Source organism: Papaver somniferum, chromosome 2 (assembly GCF_003573695.1).
Source record: "Papaver somniferum cultivar HN1 chromosome 2, ASM357369v1, whole genome shotgun sequence".
NCBI lineage: Eukaryota > Viridiplantae > Streptophyta > Magnoliopsida > Ranunculales > Papaveraceae > Papaver > Papaver somniferum.
In genome coordinates, this window is record NC_039359.1 from 208815634 (window position 1) to 208834388 (window position 18755).

General features: G+C 37.9%; 2 protein-coding genes across 4 annotated transcripts; both read right to left on the bottom strand.

The window, feature by feature from the left end:
• Nucleotides 1-2011: 2011 nt before the first annotated feature.
• On the bottom strand, nucleotides 2012-6607 carry LOC113354463 (F-box protein At3g07870-like). 3 transcript variants are annotated; one of them, XM_026597789.1, is made up of 4 exons: nucleotides 6397-6607; nucleotides 4545-5711; nucleotides 3901-3961; nucleotides 2012-3386 (listed from the first exon to the last, which is right to left on the bottom strand). In XM_026597789.1, the coding sequence occupies exons 3-4, from the start codon at nucleotides 3920-3922 to the stop codon at nucleotides 2077-2079; spliced, it is 1332 nt and encodes a 443-aa protein (XP_026453574.1). In that variant the 5' UTR covers nucleotides 3923-3961; nucleotides 4545-5711; nucleotides 6397-6607; the 3' UTR covers nucleotides 2012-2076. The 3 variants fall into 3 exon arrangements, with proteins under 3 accessions (XP_026453574.1, XP_026453575.1, XP_026453576.1); XM_026597790.1 differs by having other exon boundaries at nucleotides 4313-5711; XM_026597791.1 differs by lacking the exon at nucleotides 4545-5711.
• Nucleotides 6608-13032: 6425 nt separating this feature from the next.
• LOC113350371 (O-acyltransferase WSD1-like) lies at nucleotides 13033-17654 on the bottom strand. The gene is made up of 6 exons (XM_026594491.1): nucleotides 17523-17654; nucleotides 15280-15923; nucleotides 14591-15154; nucleotides 13679-14032; nucleotides 13459-13596; nucleotides 13033-13254 (listed from the first exon to the last, which is right to left on the bottom strand). Exons 2-6 carry the CDS (start codon nucleotides 15532-15534, stop codon nucleotides 13096-13098), a joined length of 1470 nt encoding a protein of 489 aa, XP_026450276.1. The 5' UTR covers nucleotides 15535-15923; nucleotides 17523-17654; the 3' UTR covers nucleotides 13033-13095.
• Nucleotides 17655-18755: the final 1101 nt, after the last annotated feature.

Sequence of the window (18755 nt, forward strand, 5' to 3'; positions counted from 1 at the left end):
CAAAGCGGGTTAATCAACAATAATGGGTTTTTTTTTGCCGTTGTCTTGGGAGAATAGGAAAGTATATCTTCAATTTGGTTTAACAAATCAATGAACTTTTTCCAATTGGTTTCCAAACTCTATAAGCAAAGAATACTTGAGAAACGTCCACCTTGGCCATAGTGGCTGGCCACCTTGATGATTGTGGATGACCATCTTTATATTAGTTCTTATTCTTGTATATTAATTTTTCCAATTGGTTTCCAAACTCTATAAGTAGAGAATATTTGAACGAGACCATCTTAGTCATAGTGGCCGGCCACTTTGACATAATGCCGAAATGGCTGGCCACCTTGGGATTATGTGGTCGACCCTAATAGAGAAAGGGACAATGGAAGAATAAAAATCAACCAGATAAATGATTTCTTCGTAACATTTTGTAAATAATTGAAATATGAGTCAATTCTGAGGTCATTCTGAGGTGTCCCATTATAACTTTTTCCAAATAAGTTTCCGAACTCTATCAGTAGAGAATATTTGAGGGATGTCCATCTTGGTCATAGCGGCTGGCCACTTTGGCCACCTTGGCATAGTTGCTGGCCACCTTAGTGATTGTAATGACCATCCTTGTATTTAATATTATTATTGTATATTAATTTTTTCCAATAGGTTTCCAAACTCTATAAGTAGAGAATAGTCGAGACCATCTTGGTCATAGTGACCGACCACTTTGGCATAGTGCCGAAATGGCTGGCCACCTTGGGAATGTGACCCACCCTAATGGAAAAGGGAATGTAAAAATATAACCAAACCATACAAATTATTTCTTCTCACCATTTTGCAGAGAATTGAAATATGGAGTCAACGAGAAGAGATTAAGGTCATTATGAGGCCATCCAGAGAAGTTATGAGTAAAACAGGTTAATCAACCATGATGGGGTTTTTTGTTAGTTGTTGGCTTGGGAGAATAGCATAGTATAGCTGCTATTTGGTTTAATAAATCAATGAAACTTTTTCCAATAGGTTTCAAAACTCTACAAGGAGAGAATACTGAGGGACGTCCATCTTGGCCATAGTACCTGGCCACCTTCGTGATTATGGATGCCCATTCTTATATTAGTTATTATTCTTGTATATTAATTTTTCCAATAGGTTTACAAATTCTATAAGTAGAGAATAGTTGAGGGATACCATCTTGGTCATAGTGTCCGACCATTTTGGCGTAGTTCCGAAATGGCCGGCCACCTTGGGAATGTGACCGACCCTAAGGAGAAGGACAATATAAGAATAAAACTCAACCAAATAAATGATTTATTCTCACCATTTTGTAGAGAATTAAAATATAGAATCAACGCAAAGAGATTGAGGTCATTCTGAGGCCGTCCCAATGAAACTTTTTCCAATAGGTTTCCAAACTCTATAGGTAGAGAATATTTGAGGGACGTTCATGTTGGTCATAGTGGCCGGCCACCTTGGTGATTATGGTTTCCAAACTCTACAGGTAGAAAATGTGGAGGTGATGATTCTCGTTATTAGTAGTACTTGCACACTGATATGCAAACTCATGTCCAATGTATAGTTTATAATTTAAATTGTACATTTTTTTCGTGGATTCAATGATAGATTTCCATCTACACATAGTCTTTTGCAGGGAAACCATCACAAATAATACTTGCTACTGAACCCTACAAAAAAGAAGTCAGGTAAGATAATTTCCTGCAAGCTCTTGTGCCTTCCATTAAAGTTAATGGTGTTCCCTCTGAATGACTCATATAACAGCATAAGGGATCAAATGCAAAAAGGCATTCAATCAATAGCATTCTCAGAACAGGACCATATTACAAAGGGCAACTCTTCAACCAATCAAAGGAACTACCATTAGCAAATATATTGAATTGGATTATTCATCTGAACTTAAAAGAACGAAGAAATAGTAATCACTTGAAGATTCAACTTATCTTAAAACAGAGAAGCAGTAATAATATCTGATCATAAAAACTAAAGAGACAGAATCACAGAAAGTGGTGTCAGGTGCACCTAAAATTGAATGACATCAAATTCTCCATTTGCCTTCCTCTGCTGTTCTATGAAATATTCCTATGGTGCTGGATTAACAGCGTATCTTTTTCTGCATCGACACTTTTCTCCAAGAGCCTTGAGCGAAACAAAGCTATTCATGTGAGGAACTGGATAACAGAAATCACCATCTAACATGAGCTTTTTCATAGTTGCAGTCTTAGGATCATAAGAGCAGATAGCAGAAGACTTGCAGTACCACATTAGGAATTCACCACTCTTTGTAAGGGCGAAAGGCCACGCATCAACTGGTAAGCTCAACTCCATGACCCAGGTCAATAAGTCGAACTCTTGCTCATTCAGGTCGTAACTACAGCTCTCCCCTTTCTTTTTTAAAAACCATATTTCCAAGAATGCATCCCCTTTTTTATGAATAAAACACAAGCATCCTCCCAAAACCTTAAGGTCAAATTTGTTTTTCACATTTGAAGCACTGACAAAAGGCGGTGATGGGAGCAAGTAAAAATTCTCCTCGGCCAAATTGAAGGACACAATCTTTTGCTCTTTGACAAGCCAATGAAGTGCTCCGTTTGCAAATTCACCAAATGGGCAACGAAGACATCGAAAACCTTCTTCAATTGTACGTCGCAGTGAATAAGGGATTTCCCCAATGTCTCTCCAGCCACTGCATCTGCCACCACCAAGTGTATATACCTGGACTCGTCCCATGGGTTGGTTCTGGATATAATAGATTTTTATAATTTTATACTTGTCAATAAAAGGAAGGTAACCGAAACCACACACCATAGTGTCGACCTTGTTTTCACCACTAACTTGTAGTCTTGGAAAATTCATGAATTCTCTGGTGATTGGATTACTAATATAAATAGGTTCATAGATATAAGAAATGCAGTCGCCATCAGAAAAGCAGACCAGACCGTTACGTGAACCAGCTATTGAGAGACAATCATGGGAAGGCTGGTTGAGCCTTCTGAGTTTGGTATTAGGCTGGCCATCATACTCTCCGTAGTACAACATGTATTTGATTTTCGGTGTCAGAATACGAAATTCATTAAGGAAACCAAAACCAACCTTAGCACCAATAGCAGAAGAATGACACGGGTAGATGTTACCATTCCGACGTAGGTGCATATGAGCCAAGGATGGATGGCGGATTAAGTTTCGCCATGTTTTGCATACTTGTCTGCACTCTAAGATTGAATCAGTGGGTAACCGAGATATTATGTCTATAATAATTTCTGAGGGGAGTCTGTTCACCATGGACATATCTATCTTTGCTGGAATTCTACATTTACCCTTTGATCCCAAAACATGCTGAATATTCTTCATTTTACGACTTATCTTCTTCTCCTTCTCGTATTCACCTGCTCCTGTTGACAATGGAATTGTAAAGTAAGAAAGTGCCAACATCTGATATGACCCTAAATGAGATTTAATATGTTAGTAATATGAGTCAGGTTAAGCACTTGCTTGTTTCCTCAAAGGCACCATTGTTAATATGCACACATATGACAACTACTTCTTTAAACTTCTAATCTGGTAATTAGCCTAGTTAAATGAGATATCAATACCTTTATCTTTCTAAACGTTGATTACCATATTCTCTGTTGTTAACACTCCTAGATCTATTATCACATCTGTAATTTCTACATAACCACATTCCGGTTATCTTGTAATTGCCAAACTAAAAGAGCTAATCTATCAACACAAGTAGTTAGACCTCACGCTCATCCAGGAGGAGAACCCAATGCCTCATAGGTTAATATTCGAGAGGTACCTCGACATATTTACATGTACATATGACAAATGAAACACATGTATCTCTGCCAGTGAAAGATACTACAACAACTGCAACATAACCACACATAAAATTGAGAAAGATACCTTTAAAAGCTTCGGGCGCCATAAGCTCATGAATTTCTCAGTGTTTGCCAGGACTTTGCTTCTACGAAATGAAAAACGATATCATGTTAAATACAACGGGGCAGTCAAATTCATATCAATTCGCTAAAACACCTAATCCAATCATAATGTTACACAAAACTATATCTAGATGAGCAATTACATCAAACAGTATTTATGCAATTTCAAGAATTACAACAAATATTATTTTTTTTAAAAACCCTTACAAACAAATCTATTAGAGATTGAGATTGCATCCATACCCATACCAACCCCAAATCATATTTATATCCATTGATTCAAACAGAAAAATCAAGTTCCCAAAATCTTCTCTATTCATTACACCCAAGAATACAAAATATCAAAGCAATAATAAACAAAGAAATGCACATACTCCTCAACTGGAACAATTCCTTGGACTTCTCCTTTGAAACTCTAGTTAAAAGGAAGGAAATTGGGCGGGATTTTTCAAAGTAGTTATCAATTTGGGCGGGGGGGTTTGTTTAGTGGCGGGTTATTTGCCTCCACAAATTTGAAATAAAATTTGATTTTTTGACTATTTTTGCGGGTTAATATCCTACAAGTCGTAATGGAAATTGGTGCTGCAGAGATTATTAGACTTGTACCACATTAGAAATTGACCACTCTTCGTAATGGAAATTGGTGCTGCATCAATTGGTAAACTCAATTCCATGTTCCAGGTCAACAAGTCGTACTCTTGCTCATTCAAGTCGCAAGTACTACTCTCCCCTTTCTTCCTTAAGAACCATATGTCTAAGGATTTGTCCTGCTTTCGATGAATAAAACACAAGCATCCTCCCAGAACCCTAAGATCAAATCTGTTTTTATCACCAGGAGCACTAACAAAAGGTGGTGACGGGAGCAAGTAGAACTTTTCTTCTGCAAAGTCGAAGGACACAATCTTTTGCTCAGTGTCAAGCCAATGAAGAGCTCCATTTGCAAACGCACCAAATGGACAAGGATGACGCGGTATTCAATATAATGTCGCAGTGAGTAAGTGATTTCTCTAATGTCTCTCCAGCCACTGCAACTGCCACCTCCAAGAGTGTATATCTGGACCATTCCCATGGGTTGGTTCTGGATATAATAGATTTTTATAATTTTGGATTTACCAGTAGAAGGAAGGTAACCGAAACCACACACCATAGTATGGACCCTGTTCACACCATTAACTTCTATTCTTGGAAATCTCATGTATTCTCTGGTTATAGGATTACTAATGTAGATAGGCTCATGGATATAAGAAACGTAGTCACTATCAGAAACAGAAAAGCAAATCAGCCCGTTGTGTGAACCAACTATTGAGAGACAATTAATGGAAGGCTGGTTGATCCTTCTGAGTTTCTTATTAGGCTGGTCGTCATACTCTCCATAGTACAATATGTATTCGATCTTTGGTGAGAGAATACGCAATTCAAAAATCAAACCAAAATCAACCTTGGCATCAGTAGCAGAAGAATGAAATGGGAGGATGTTACCATTCTGATGTAGGTGCATATGAGCAAAGGAAGGATGCCGAATTAGGTTTCGCCATGTTTTGCATACTTGTCTGCACTCTAAGACTGAATCAGTGGGTAAGCGAGAGAGTATTTCTATAATAAATTTCTGAGGGAAGTCTGTTCACCATGGACATACACATACCCATCTTTGCTGGAATTTTACGTTTACCCTTTGATCTCAAAACGTGCTGGATTGTCTTCATTTTAAGACCTGTCTATTTCTCCTTCCTGTATTCTCTTGCTCCTACTGATAGTGGAAGAAGAAAGTGCCAACTGATGATATTACACCAGTCACCAGATGAGATTTTAGTATCATGAAGAGTTGAAAGCATCTTAAACGAAAAGAAAAAAAAAAGGAAACTACTTTTGCAAAGCTTATAATCTAGCATTTCATGGGCTAATTCGCGTATCCCTGTCGTTAAATCTATTAATCCAGTATCACTTCTATAATTTTCTACAATAACCATGCTTTGTATAATTGTTAAAGTGGATGACATTTGCGTTTGACGCCAATTAAGTATTAACACACAATAAACCCCCTTGATACTATACTGACAGAGTTAATCTCTGAACCAGCAGGTTTGACATCATTCTAATCCTATAAAAGAGCCCATCCTCTGGTAGGTTTATAGTTCAAAGGGCACATCCATGAAAACATGAACATATGACAAACTAAAAACGAAATATCTCTACCAATGATCCTACAACAACTGCTCTTGAACTTCTCATTTGGAGTATTCTTCTGTAAATATAAAAATGATATCACGTCAAGTACATACCAGAATATTAAAAATAAATAAATCTGGATGAGAAATTTTATCAAACATTATTAGCGCATTCCAAAAAATTACAAAATCAGCTAAATTTTTTTTTTACCAAAATATTCTTTATACTTATTCATTGATACGATGAATACTCAAAATCAAAGCAATAAAAAGAACAATGGAGCAGCATATACCTTTCAACTGGATCGGATCTCCAAGTTTATATCCTCTTAAACTGTAGTGAGTAGTGTGTGTTCTTATAATGGGAAATAACGCGGGAGCAGTTACCAATTTAGGCGGGACTAAGTGAGAATTTAGTTTTCGTTTTAAAAGAAAAACAGATTTTTGGCGCGATTGTTCAGCCCACGTCAATGCCGACTAACGAAAAAAATGCAATAATCTCCGCCATCCACTTTTTACGAGTCTCGTGACAAGTGTGTGGTAGTAACTACTAGATCGCTGCTTATTTTAGTGTTGACAACACTGATTTTTACTTGTGAATGACTACGTGGAAGTGAAACTACCGGTAAGAATTCAACTATTTATTTAAAAATCTTTGAAAGGAGTATTATAGAATATATTATATTGCTTTACTTATTTTATTAAGGAGAATATCTTCTATCATAATTATTGTAATGAGTAAATTATCTCTGCCATAATTTTTGTATTCCCAAAAGGGATATTATTGTTTTATATAATAAGAATCTTGGTGAATAGAAATCACTAAGGAAGTTATCATCAAATCCAAGATGGTATCAGCCCCTACGATCCTATTTTCTCTAAACCATTAAAAATTAATTGCGAGGGAACAACTGAAGCTCACAGACATTGCTGAGGCATATAGTTCTATGCATCTACAACAACCCGATGATGCTTTCTACATCGATACCCGTGCTACGTCGCACCTCACTGCTGATCCAGGTAATCTACACAACGTTTTCAATTCTAGCAATGTACGATATATCTTAGTTGGAAATGAAAATAGTATTCCAGTTACTGCCAGTGGTACCAAGTTCATAACCCTTCCCTCTCGTACTCTTCAACTCAAAAATACCCTTGTTGTTCCCGATATTATCAAAAACTTAGTTTCCGTTCGTAAGTTCACCACTGATAATCGTGTGTCTGTTGAATTTGATCCTTCTGGTTTTTCTGTGAAAGATCTGAGTTCGAGGAAAATTATCAAAAACTTAGTTTCCGTTCGTAAGTTCACCACTGATAATCGTGTGTCTGTTGAGTTTGATCCTTCTGGTTTTTCTGTGAAAGATCTGAGTTCGAGGAAAATTATCCTTCGATTTAATAGTTCCGGGGAGCTCTACCCGATCACCAACTCTGCCGTGCCACCACAAATATCATCCCAGTTTTCCCCCATTTCTCTTGCTGTCTTTTCGCCAGATATTTGGCATAGTCGCCTTGGTCATCCCGGCAAGGCTGTTTTAGATGTTCTTCGTACTAATAATTCTATTCATTGTAATAAGAATCAACATTTTAAACTTTGTCATTCATGTCAAGTTAGTAAACATGTTAGATTACCATTTTATGAATCAAATTCCATTACTTTTGCACCATTCGATATCATTCACAGTGATTTATGGACCTCTCCTTTACACATAGAGACCGGTTTCCGTTATTATCTTATATTACTGGATGATTTTACCAACTATCTTTGGGTTTATCCACTAATGTTTAAATCCCAAGTTTATGAAAAGTTCTTGGAATTTCGTTCATTTGTTCAAACGTCAAATTAAATGTTTTCAATGCGACATGGGCCGCGAATTTGACAATTCTTCCTTCCATACTTTTGCTCGTAACAATGGTCTTGTTTTTCGTTTCTCTTGCCCCCAAACTTCCTCCCAAAATGGCAAGGCTGAACGCATGATTCGCCGTGTCAACGACATCACTCTCCCTCTTATGTCTCACGCTTCCGTTCCTCCTAAATATTGGGTTTATTCTCTTCATATGACTGTCTATCTCCATAATATTCTACCCACCAAAGTCCTTCATAATCAATCACCTGTGTATATTCTTTATCAACGGCAACCAACGTATGATCATCTTCGTACATTCGGTTGCCTTTGCTATCCAAATCTCTCCTCCACAACTCCCCACAAACTCGCCCCTCGTTCCACTAGGTGTATCTTTCTTGGTTTTCCTCACCGTGGATACCGCTGCTTAGATGTCACCACACACAAAATAATCCTGTCCCGTCATGTGACATTTGACGAGAGTGTTTTCCCATTTTCTACCCCTCCTCAAAACAACCCCCCTGATGACGACGATGTGTCTCCTTCTTTTTTTAACTCCTCCCACAATAATCACCTCTCTTACCCATCCTCTAGTACTGCTCCTACTGTACACCAATCATCTCCTATTCAGCCTACTCCACCTGACATCTACATCCCACCTCATCGTCGCAACACATTATCTACTCCTCCCATCCAAACGTCTTTCTTCCCTCCTGCCACTTCCGTCCCCACTAAGTCAGCAGACCCCATCACCATTTCTTCTTCCCCCAATACGTCAGTTCCCACTCCCACTCCCCAATGTCAGTTTCCACTCCCACCTCCATACCCCCCTGAGTCAGCAGCTCCCCTCACCTCTTTTTCTTCTTCTTTTCCCACTGCGTCAGATCCCACTCCAACCATTTCTGCACCATCCAATCATTGCGTACATCCTACTGACGTTAACCCCTCATCCCCACCAACCACTTCTTCCCCTACAACAACCACTGTCCATACACCTTTTTGCATACCTCCAATCACTACTGTTCCTCCAGCTCCTTCTCTCCCCACCACTCGCGCCTCCCGTGGCATCTTCCGCCCTGTCCATCGCCTTAATCTTCATGTCCAAACCCTTCGTCATATCTCTCCTCTCCCTCGTTCTCACTTGTATGCTCTTAGAGACATAAACTGGAATGATGCCATGAAAGATGAGTACAATGCTATGTTGAAAACTAATACTTGGGAACTGGTACCACGACCACGTGACGCTTATGTTATTCGTTCCATATGGCTCTTTCGTCACAAATATCATGCTGATGGCTCCTTGCAGCGATACAAGGCTCGTCTAGTTGCTAATGGTTAATCTCAACAGGTTGGGGTTGACTGTTTTGAAACGTTTAGTCCGGTTGTCAAACCAGCTACTATTCGTACCGTTATTACTATTGCTACTTCGCATTCTTGGCCCATACATCAACTAGATGTCAAGAATGCGTTTCTTCATGGTGACTTGACCGAGACAGTATATATGCATCAGCCTCCGGGGTTTGTTGATCCTGATCACCCTGATTACGTATGTCGACTACGTAGGTCTCTCTATGGTCTTAAGCAGGCTCCACGGGCGTGGTTTCAGAGGTTTGCCAAATTTATCACTAATTGTGGTTGCTAGTGTGTGTGATCCCTCCCTCTTCGTTTATCAATCAGGTTCCGAGACGGCATACCTATTATTATATGTTGATGATATTATTTTAACTGCCTCTACTGATGCTCTCCTATGCCGCTTCATTGATTTGATGAAAAGGGAATTTGCTATGTCTGACCTTGGCCCGTTACATCATTTTTTGGGTATTACTGTTACTCATTCATCCTCAGGGCTATTTTTGTCTCAGTCATTATATGCTCAGGACATCATTGCACGTGCGTCCATGACAAAATGCAATCCAGTGGCTACTCCGGTCGACACCAATGCCAAGCTCAGTGCTACCTATGGCCCTGCTCTCACGGACCCCACTTTGTATAGAAGCCTAGCCGGTGCTTTGAAGTACCTCAATTTCACACGGCCAGATATATCCTATGCAGTCCAGCAGGTATGTTTATTCATGCATGATCCTCGAGAGCCTCACATGCAGGCCCTTAAGAGGATTATTCGCTATCTTCAGGGCACAATTGATCACGAATTATTTCTATCGGTCTCCGCTATCTCTGGCTTAACAGCATACTCTGATGCTGAATGGGCGGGTTGTCCTGATTCACGTCGTTCGACTTCTGGATTTTGTGTATTTCTTGGAGACAACCTCATCTCATGGTCATCAAAACGTCAAGCAAAAGTTTCTCGATCCAGTGCTGAAGCAGAATACCGGGGGGTAGCAAACGCTGTTGCTGAAACAACATGGATTCACAACCTTCTTCTAGAGCTCCATCTACCTTTACGACGTGCTACTATCGTGTATTGTGATAATGTAATTGCGATATATATGTCTGGAGATCCTTTTCAACAAACATGTGGATATTGACATACACTTTGTTCGTGAATGCGTTCGTATTGGTGATATTCATGTCTTGCACATCCCGTCTGAAAACCAGTATGCTGACATCTTCACCAAGGTTCTTCCACGACAGCTATTTGTTCGTTTTCGTTCTAGTCTTAGCGTTTGCTCCTCTCCCGCTCAGACTAAGGGGGTGTATTAGAGAATATATTATACTGCTTTACTTATTTTTATTAAGGAAAATATCTCCTGTCATAATTATTGTAATGAGGAGATTATCTCCACAATAACTTTTGTATTCCCAAAAGGGATACTATTGTTTTATATAATAAGAATCCTAGTGAATAGAAATCACTAAGAAAGTTATCATCAAATCCAAGAAGGACTTTACCAATCAAAGATATTCTTCACAGACGTATTCGTACATATCTAAAATTGTGCAAGATGCAAGTTTAAATCTAAAATAATTATACATATCCTGATAACCTGCAACTGCCTTACTAAAGTTTGAAGACTTGGAAATGTACAAACTACTTAACTTTAAAATTTTACCATTCACCAGTGGGTTATTATTGGTTCCAACCTATATCCGATAAAGCTGATAACTTCGTTTTGATTGGGTACTTGATGTGGTCCATCTGAAAATTAAAAACCGAAATGACTTAGTTCGTATGATCGGAAATTAGAAGAACCATCAACTGTTCTAGAAAGAGCTAAATCAATGATGTCGAGCTCTATTAAAACCCCATTATTACATGGCATATATATACGCAATCTCTCCACCACAACCAGCTTCACCTAGAGTGGTTCCACCTAAGGCTTGGACAAAGATAAATACTTGCGGTGTTTGGAACCCAAATTCTCCGGATGAAGGAATTCAAACAATAAATTTGTTTATGCTAGGTTAAATTATTTATTATGTTTTCCTTCGAAAGAAGCAGAGACTCGAGCAATAAAGAAGAAGCACACATTGACTGTCCACAATCACCAAGTAGCCATCCACAATGACCACGTGGTGGTCTCAATCACTACGCGACCATCTACAATGACCAAGTGACCGCCCACGTTACAGAAATGGTCGTCCGTGATCACCACGTGGTCGTCCATGATCACCACGTGGCCTTCCAAGATGACCGCGTAGTCGTTTACGATGGTCAACGGACCGTCATGATACGCAAATGGTCGTCCACAATCACCGTGGCCGCTCACGATGATCATGTGGCCTTCCACGATCAGCATATAGTCGTCCACGATGGCCAAGTGGCCGCCCACGATACGCAAATCGTCATCCATGATCACAAAGTGGTCATGATCCACAATGGCCATATGCTCGTCCATAATACACGGATGACCTACTATGTTCAGAAAATGGCCAGCTACGATCATCAAGCATTGCAACAAAACGTGCTTTTAGTGACAAGATTTTATGTGACCAATAACAATTTGTCTGTAAAAATATTGTTTTGTGAGGAATATTAATTTGATCATCATACATGTTTTTTTGGCGACAAAAAAAAGAAGAAGAGGATTGCGAGAAAAAAAAGGAGAACTTCGTGACAAAAGAAAATGTCTCGGAAAATATTTCGAGAAAAAAAAAGAAGAATTCGAGACAGTATTTTTTGACACAAAATCACCATTTTCTTGTAGTGTTAAATAGTCGACAACGATCACCATATGGTCATCCATTATGGCCAAGTGGCCATCCGCGATCACGGGGTTGCCACCAACAATAACCATGCGGTGGTCCATGATGACCACATGGCCGCCCACCATCAGCATGTAGTCTTCCAAGATGGCCAACGCGCATACCACTGCTGACTTTTTTTTGACACCATTTTGTGGTTTGCAATCTGCACCTTCCAACATCAGATAATATTACAACGGTAAAATCGTTGAGTGATGATATCAGTAAATTGAGTTCGAAACCCGATTAAGTTAAATACGAGATTTTTTTAACGTTTGTTTCGTGTCTTAATATCCTCCTTGTAACTCGGAACTCTTTTGTAAACCAAAATCTAATTTGTGAGCCTTCACCCTAAAAATTTGCCGTGATATGTAGTGTAAATCAACTAGTGACCACATGATCTATTATTTGCATGTGAGCTTAAATTTGTTTGTTCTCCTCCTATGATGTTTTACGAAAACAATAACATAATTTTTTTTTCTTCTTCTGAATATGACTTGTATGGGACTGATTTACTTAGATCTGACCGAGATCACATGACTTTATCCGGGCCACCGTATTTGTTTTTTGAGCCAGATCCGATTCATCTGACTCAAAATTATGTGAGTCAGTGAGCGACTTGATCCTATGAGTCGAGAGCATTTTAATATCTGATTTGAATGGGTTCGAATCAGGGATTAAGTCTGAATCAGGTATTGATTCAAATCTGACTTAAAATTAAAAACAAATGGTTTGACATCTAACTCGCATCGAGTCATTTTTCGGATCCAAACACCGAGTCAGATGAAAATAAACATGTTGTAAGCGTGATACCATGAGAAAAGTTATTTTCTGTTTCTCAACTCCAACACTTACAAAATACAAGGCAAATAAGATAATTAACAATTACAAGAGACAAAGTCACTTGAAACCATAACGCAATCTGTTACTTACAGAACTGACATTAACAATTATAGACGATTAACAATTATTAAGATAAATATTAAAATTTGTGAAGCAAGTAATGAACTACGAGGAAACTGATGATGAGCCCATAGCAGCTTCAAAAATTCTCTCAAATGCCTTCTCTAAGCAAGTACAAAACAGTTTATGATTTATCAACTCTTTCTCAACTCCAACACCTATCCTCATCTTCCCCAAGTAGCTCATCATTGTTAGAAAGAGACTCTGTATATGACCAAATCATCCTTCTTCAGATAAGAAAAAAAAAAGAAAAAGAAAAAGAAAGAACAACAATATAATCTTCATGCAATGTTAAATCAACCTACTTCTAATAAATGTATGTAGATATGAGCCAACATTGGCCAATACCTAAACACTATATTTTAACAAAATCTAAATGAATATTGGAAAAATTTATTCGGATTTTACCACAGGATCATTCACCGGCATGAAGTAGAGACCCTTTACAGGATGATTTGCTAGAGACATTTTCTCCAGCGGTCCTATCATATTCGATATGCACAAGCTTGACTTCCAGAAGATGTTACGTATGTATTTCGAAGTTTCCTGCATGCATTTTGGAGGAAATTTTTATGCATGTATCAATTAATAGGCTTTTGCCTGTATATCACATGATTGCAATAGTTACCTCTGGACCTCTTAGTTTTCTCATTAGCTCAAGAAATTTTCCAGTTAGATAAACGCCTAAGGAGTTCTTCTTCATTGTGATCGTTTTCTTAGATTCAAATACAAATTCCAGTGGGTCGGAAGTATCAACATTTGGGGCATCAGGGATAGAGACATGGAAAAAAGCGAAGCTGTTACCCCACGCCCCTTTGGTTTCTGGTTTCGCCATATCCTTGATTGATTGATATGTGGTTATTTCCCTAGTATTAAGTACAACTAGAGCTGTTGCACGCGCATTGCCAGAATCTTTGCTCGTGGTCTCCATGTATAGCCTTATTCCATAAAATATTATACCGACCATCACATCGTTAATCGTCTGTTTCAGGAAAAAAATATTCAATTATTTATAATTCAAAAGGATGAAGGACACCATGAATACAAAATTAGTTATAATAAGAGCAGGATTTTAATCTCATTATAAAAGGATAAATTGGCAATTTTGAAGAAAACAAATGTACTGCTTTGAAGGTAAAAACAGAAAGATCTAACGTGCGTGGAATTTTGGAAAAACTTTGCGAACATAATTGATCAAATTAGACCCACAGTGTACCATTAATTCATCAACTAATATCTGTCAGCTTTACAAATTAATGGCATTTGTTACAGACACGACTTATGTGCAACTTATTAGCAGAATGAACATATATAGATATACCTATTCAATTTCAATAAATATGTATAACCTTTTCTCAGTATTTCAAGAGTTTTTTTCCTTCATACATATGTAGAATAGGACAGCAAAAAGGAAGACATGTTATGGGATTTTCAAATGCATATAATTGACAAAAACCATCTAACGCTTACCTCGTTTAGTTTTGTCTGCAACTTAATAAGAACGAATTGAAGAAGTGAAAGACTACATATTGAATCTTACCGCACCAAGCTTTGCCTTGATTTCTTTGATTTGATCAAGAGAAAAAGTGACAGTAGAGATTGAAACTGGCCTAAAATCAACGTCCTCTTTAGCTGACCTAATAGGGCTAGCTTGATCTTCCAACATATTAGACTTCCAAAGACTCCAAGTGAAATCTGTTATAGTGTTCTTCAACAAGGACAAAATTTCTAAAACATTCTTTGTTTTCTTATTCATGTGATCATCCGGTCGAATCTTTGGAAAACTTAAAGGAAGAGAAGGATTATCTGATCTTTGTAAACAGCTAAAGAGAGCACCCATGAGTGAATATCCATCACCTAGGGCATGATGAAGTTTAAACACAATTATCCCAGCGGCATTACTTGTAGGGTACTTGAATAGGTGAATCTCCCATAACGGTCTACTCTGTGGTAGTCGCTCCATAGCCATCTTTGATAAATATTCATTGAAGTATTCATCGTAGTATTCCACCGGTAGCCCTTCTTCAAGCAATGGAACCTTGATGTGGTCGTCGAGATTAACTGTAACTTTCTTCCAGTGTTTCTCTCCATTTTTTCCTGTAACCTGAATGACAAGCCTAAATGAAATCTTCTTTCAAATAAATATAAGTTAAATTTGTTAAACAACTGTTACTCTTAAAGCTCAAACTATATATATCACCAAGGGTATAGCATTTAGAGCGAGAGTACCAAGAGGGAAGAGAAACGTCGGTGGATGGGAATGAAGACATTCTTAAGCAACGACTTAGTTGGAGAGTCATCAATTGGAATTTCAAATTCCAGAACTCCAAGAATGCTCACGGAGAGCGAAGAACTGCTGTAATATTCACCGGTTGGTGAGGATGGTTCCAGATACTCGTCATCTTCACCATCATCCATGAATGAGGACCTAATTTCTCCTATTTCTGAGTACTCCATTTCTTTCTTTACTAGATTAATTTTCATGTCCTTCAAATTCTGCTTTGTGGAATCACTACTAGAGCAGAACGTTGATAACTTTTGGTCTGCACATACAAATGCTGTTGCATAAATAAATATGATGACAGAACTAATTAAAAATCTACTGTCCCATGTATTGCATAGTAATTTAAATACATGGTCGACCCTCCAGGCAGCTCCAGCATGATGTTTGTAGCTGTGTCAATAGTTCATCCGCATATTTAGTTGGTCATGCGTAGTGCGTGTTTATTTAAATTCGGCTTCTCATGCATAGTGCGCCTTAACTTAAATTCGGCTGTTAATGCATAATTCGTTAACTAAAATTCAGCTGCTCATGCATAGTGCGTCTTAATTTACATTCGGCTGCTCATGCATTGTGCGTCCTATGATGCCTCCTGCAGAGTGTTTGTAACAGAACAGATGACAAAGGGAAGGCCTGGACAAGCAAAAATAAAAATCACTCCTACAGAAGAAAGAAAACCAAAAACTATTTCTTTCTATTTCAGCATGAAGTGTTGTGGGGTGATGCGTGCCATTGAATTGAGGTTTCTGATACACTTAAAAAACAATGATAAACTTGATCTTCTGGATGTGACTAATTAATTGCAAGAGAAAGAAAGAAGTCCAGATACATTCTCCAATTCCTTTTACAAAGATATCCTCTTGGAAGGCTTTTTTTGATCTCATAGACGGCTTGCAACAATTTATATTTAGACCAAAAACATAAGAACCTGGAAGGACAAACGATAATTTGCTTTGTTACCTTTATTGTTAACGAGGTTATCATATACGATTAAAAAGTGAATAGGAAACTCGTCGTGGACAATTTATTGATTTAATAAAGAGATTATTATTTGTATGTTTTTTTATTGTTGGAATAATGGTTATTTTTGTGAAGTGCCTTTACCAACATAAAGTCCTGGATCCGCCATATATTACTTTTACGATGAATATGAAGTTGCTCCCCATATGAGTATATGGCCATGGAAAAAAAATGGTCGGAAGACTGAGGTCTAATGAAATGAATTAATGTATAAAGTTTGTCACATGCCGCATGATCAGATCATCCTCTGATCTCAATCTGAGCTGATATCTCTCATTTTCACTCTCGCCTGCCAGCCATTGGCTTGGCTAGCCTCTAATTATCTTGATGCACATGTCGTACGTGAACTGCTTACTATCTACCAAAAATAAATATGCATGAAGTTATAATCACATGGGTGTCATATCATCCGTTAATTCCCCCCTTTCGATGTGGTATGCACATCGCATTGTACTTTGAATGATCATGATGATTAATACGAAGAAGAACGGTGTATGATGCAAACATTAAACATATATTTCGACTAAGCTGGGGTAGGAGAACTGACTTTGGTGAAATCCAAATGCCAAAATCAAACTAAATCCTTGTTCTAAAACTGAAATATTCAGAAAAACTACTAAAGCATCAAGATTTAAAAGAGTAATTAAGTGACACAATAAGAAAATATTAAAAAGGATGTTCTGCTCTGCCAAAGAAGCAAATCTGAGCAGAAAGTTCAAGCCTTTTTGTCTCTCATTATTTTCTTTAGAGGTTAGGGATGTAATTTCTCGAATTGAGACGCCATCGAAGCTTAGAATTGTAGGAGTAAAAATATCGTACACGTTAGTAATCAAGCGAAGTAAAGAATACAATCTAAGCGAAGAGCATCGCACACAGCAAAGTTGAGATGACGCATCAGATGATGTCAGCAAAGTCACGAGTAAAGTGTGAATAACTGTGCGAAGAGGTACGCTATGCGAAGATGAGCGATTGTATATGAGCGAATGTGTCGCATAATGATCCCGAAAATAGTGGGTTTCTTAGCTGTCATCCACTATGTAAAATCCTATATAAAGGAGAGAGGTCATTACTTGTAGAGAGAGAAAGTAAATCTAGGGCAAATAGATCATCGTAATAGTTGGATCAATCTTTGTAATTCTATCTACATTTCATATAATAAGAAGATGATTACCTAAATTCTCATTTAGTGATAGTGGAATGTAATTGTCAGATTTATGACAACTACATTTTTGGCGCCAGTAACAAGGATGGATGATAATTCCTGTTAATAGATCTGAAGTTCTTAGGGAAACTAAGGAAGAATCATAAGGGATCCATGAAGACAAGACTCATACCAATTCAAGGAAGAGGCAGAGATATACACTGTAATAACATAACTAGAGTATCAATTTCTGAGGAAGATTTTCAAGCAACAGTAACAGGGAGAATTCATAAAAGAAATTACGAAGGCAAGAAGATAGAGACGGTAGACAAAGAATTTCCATTACAAGATTGGGAAAAGGTGAAGATTTCCTTTGCGGCGGATGAAATTCCAGAAGAAAACTTACAACGAACAAATCCATTAGTAATTACGGTCACAACTGAGCGAGAAAAAATTATTGCAAAACAGAGGGGATTTGAAGGATGGGCGATTGATAGAACCTTGATAGATACAGGAAATGCAGTTGATGTAATATTTTATCGTACATTCAAAGCAATAGGATATGAAGATGCAGAAATGACAACCACATCATATAATGTTCATGGATTCCATAGAGCAATTACAAAGCCAAAAGGAGAAATCGTTATGCGAATATTACTGGGAGAGGTTCAAACAAAGATAACACTGTGTGTGATTGACATTGAGTCACCATACAACATGCTGTTGGGACGACCATGGGTACATGGACTAAAGGACGTAGCATCAACATTACATCAATGTATTAGATTCCCAATTCCAAGCGGTATAGGTGAAATCAGAGGAGATGTTAAGGTTGCGAATACTTGTAATCAAATAGATGTGCGAAATTATGAAGGGCGAGAAAAGAAGCGAAAGGATCGATGGAGAAAAGTAAAAGAACAAAGGAAAGAAGAGGAATTTTGAATATACATGATAAGAGCGAAAGAGGGAAAAGCAATACCAGGCGAAGAACCAACGGAGGAAGGGGGACAAATTAAATAAATTAAGAAACCAACACCTATGGGGGAACCAAAAGCGAATTTTACTGCAGCAGAACCAACAAAAGAAATAAACATAGGAACTGAAGAAGAACCAAAAATATTAAGAATTGGAACTAAAATGGATAAAGAAGAAGAGGAAAAAACGATAAGCATTCTGCAAGAATATAATGATATTTTCGCATGGAGTATGGAAGAAATGCCAGGAATAGATCCGTCTGTCAGATGTCATAAATTAGACATTAAG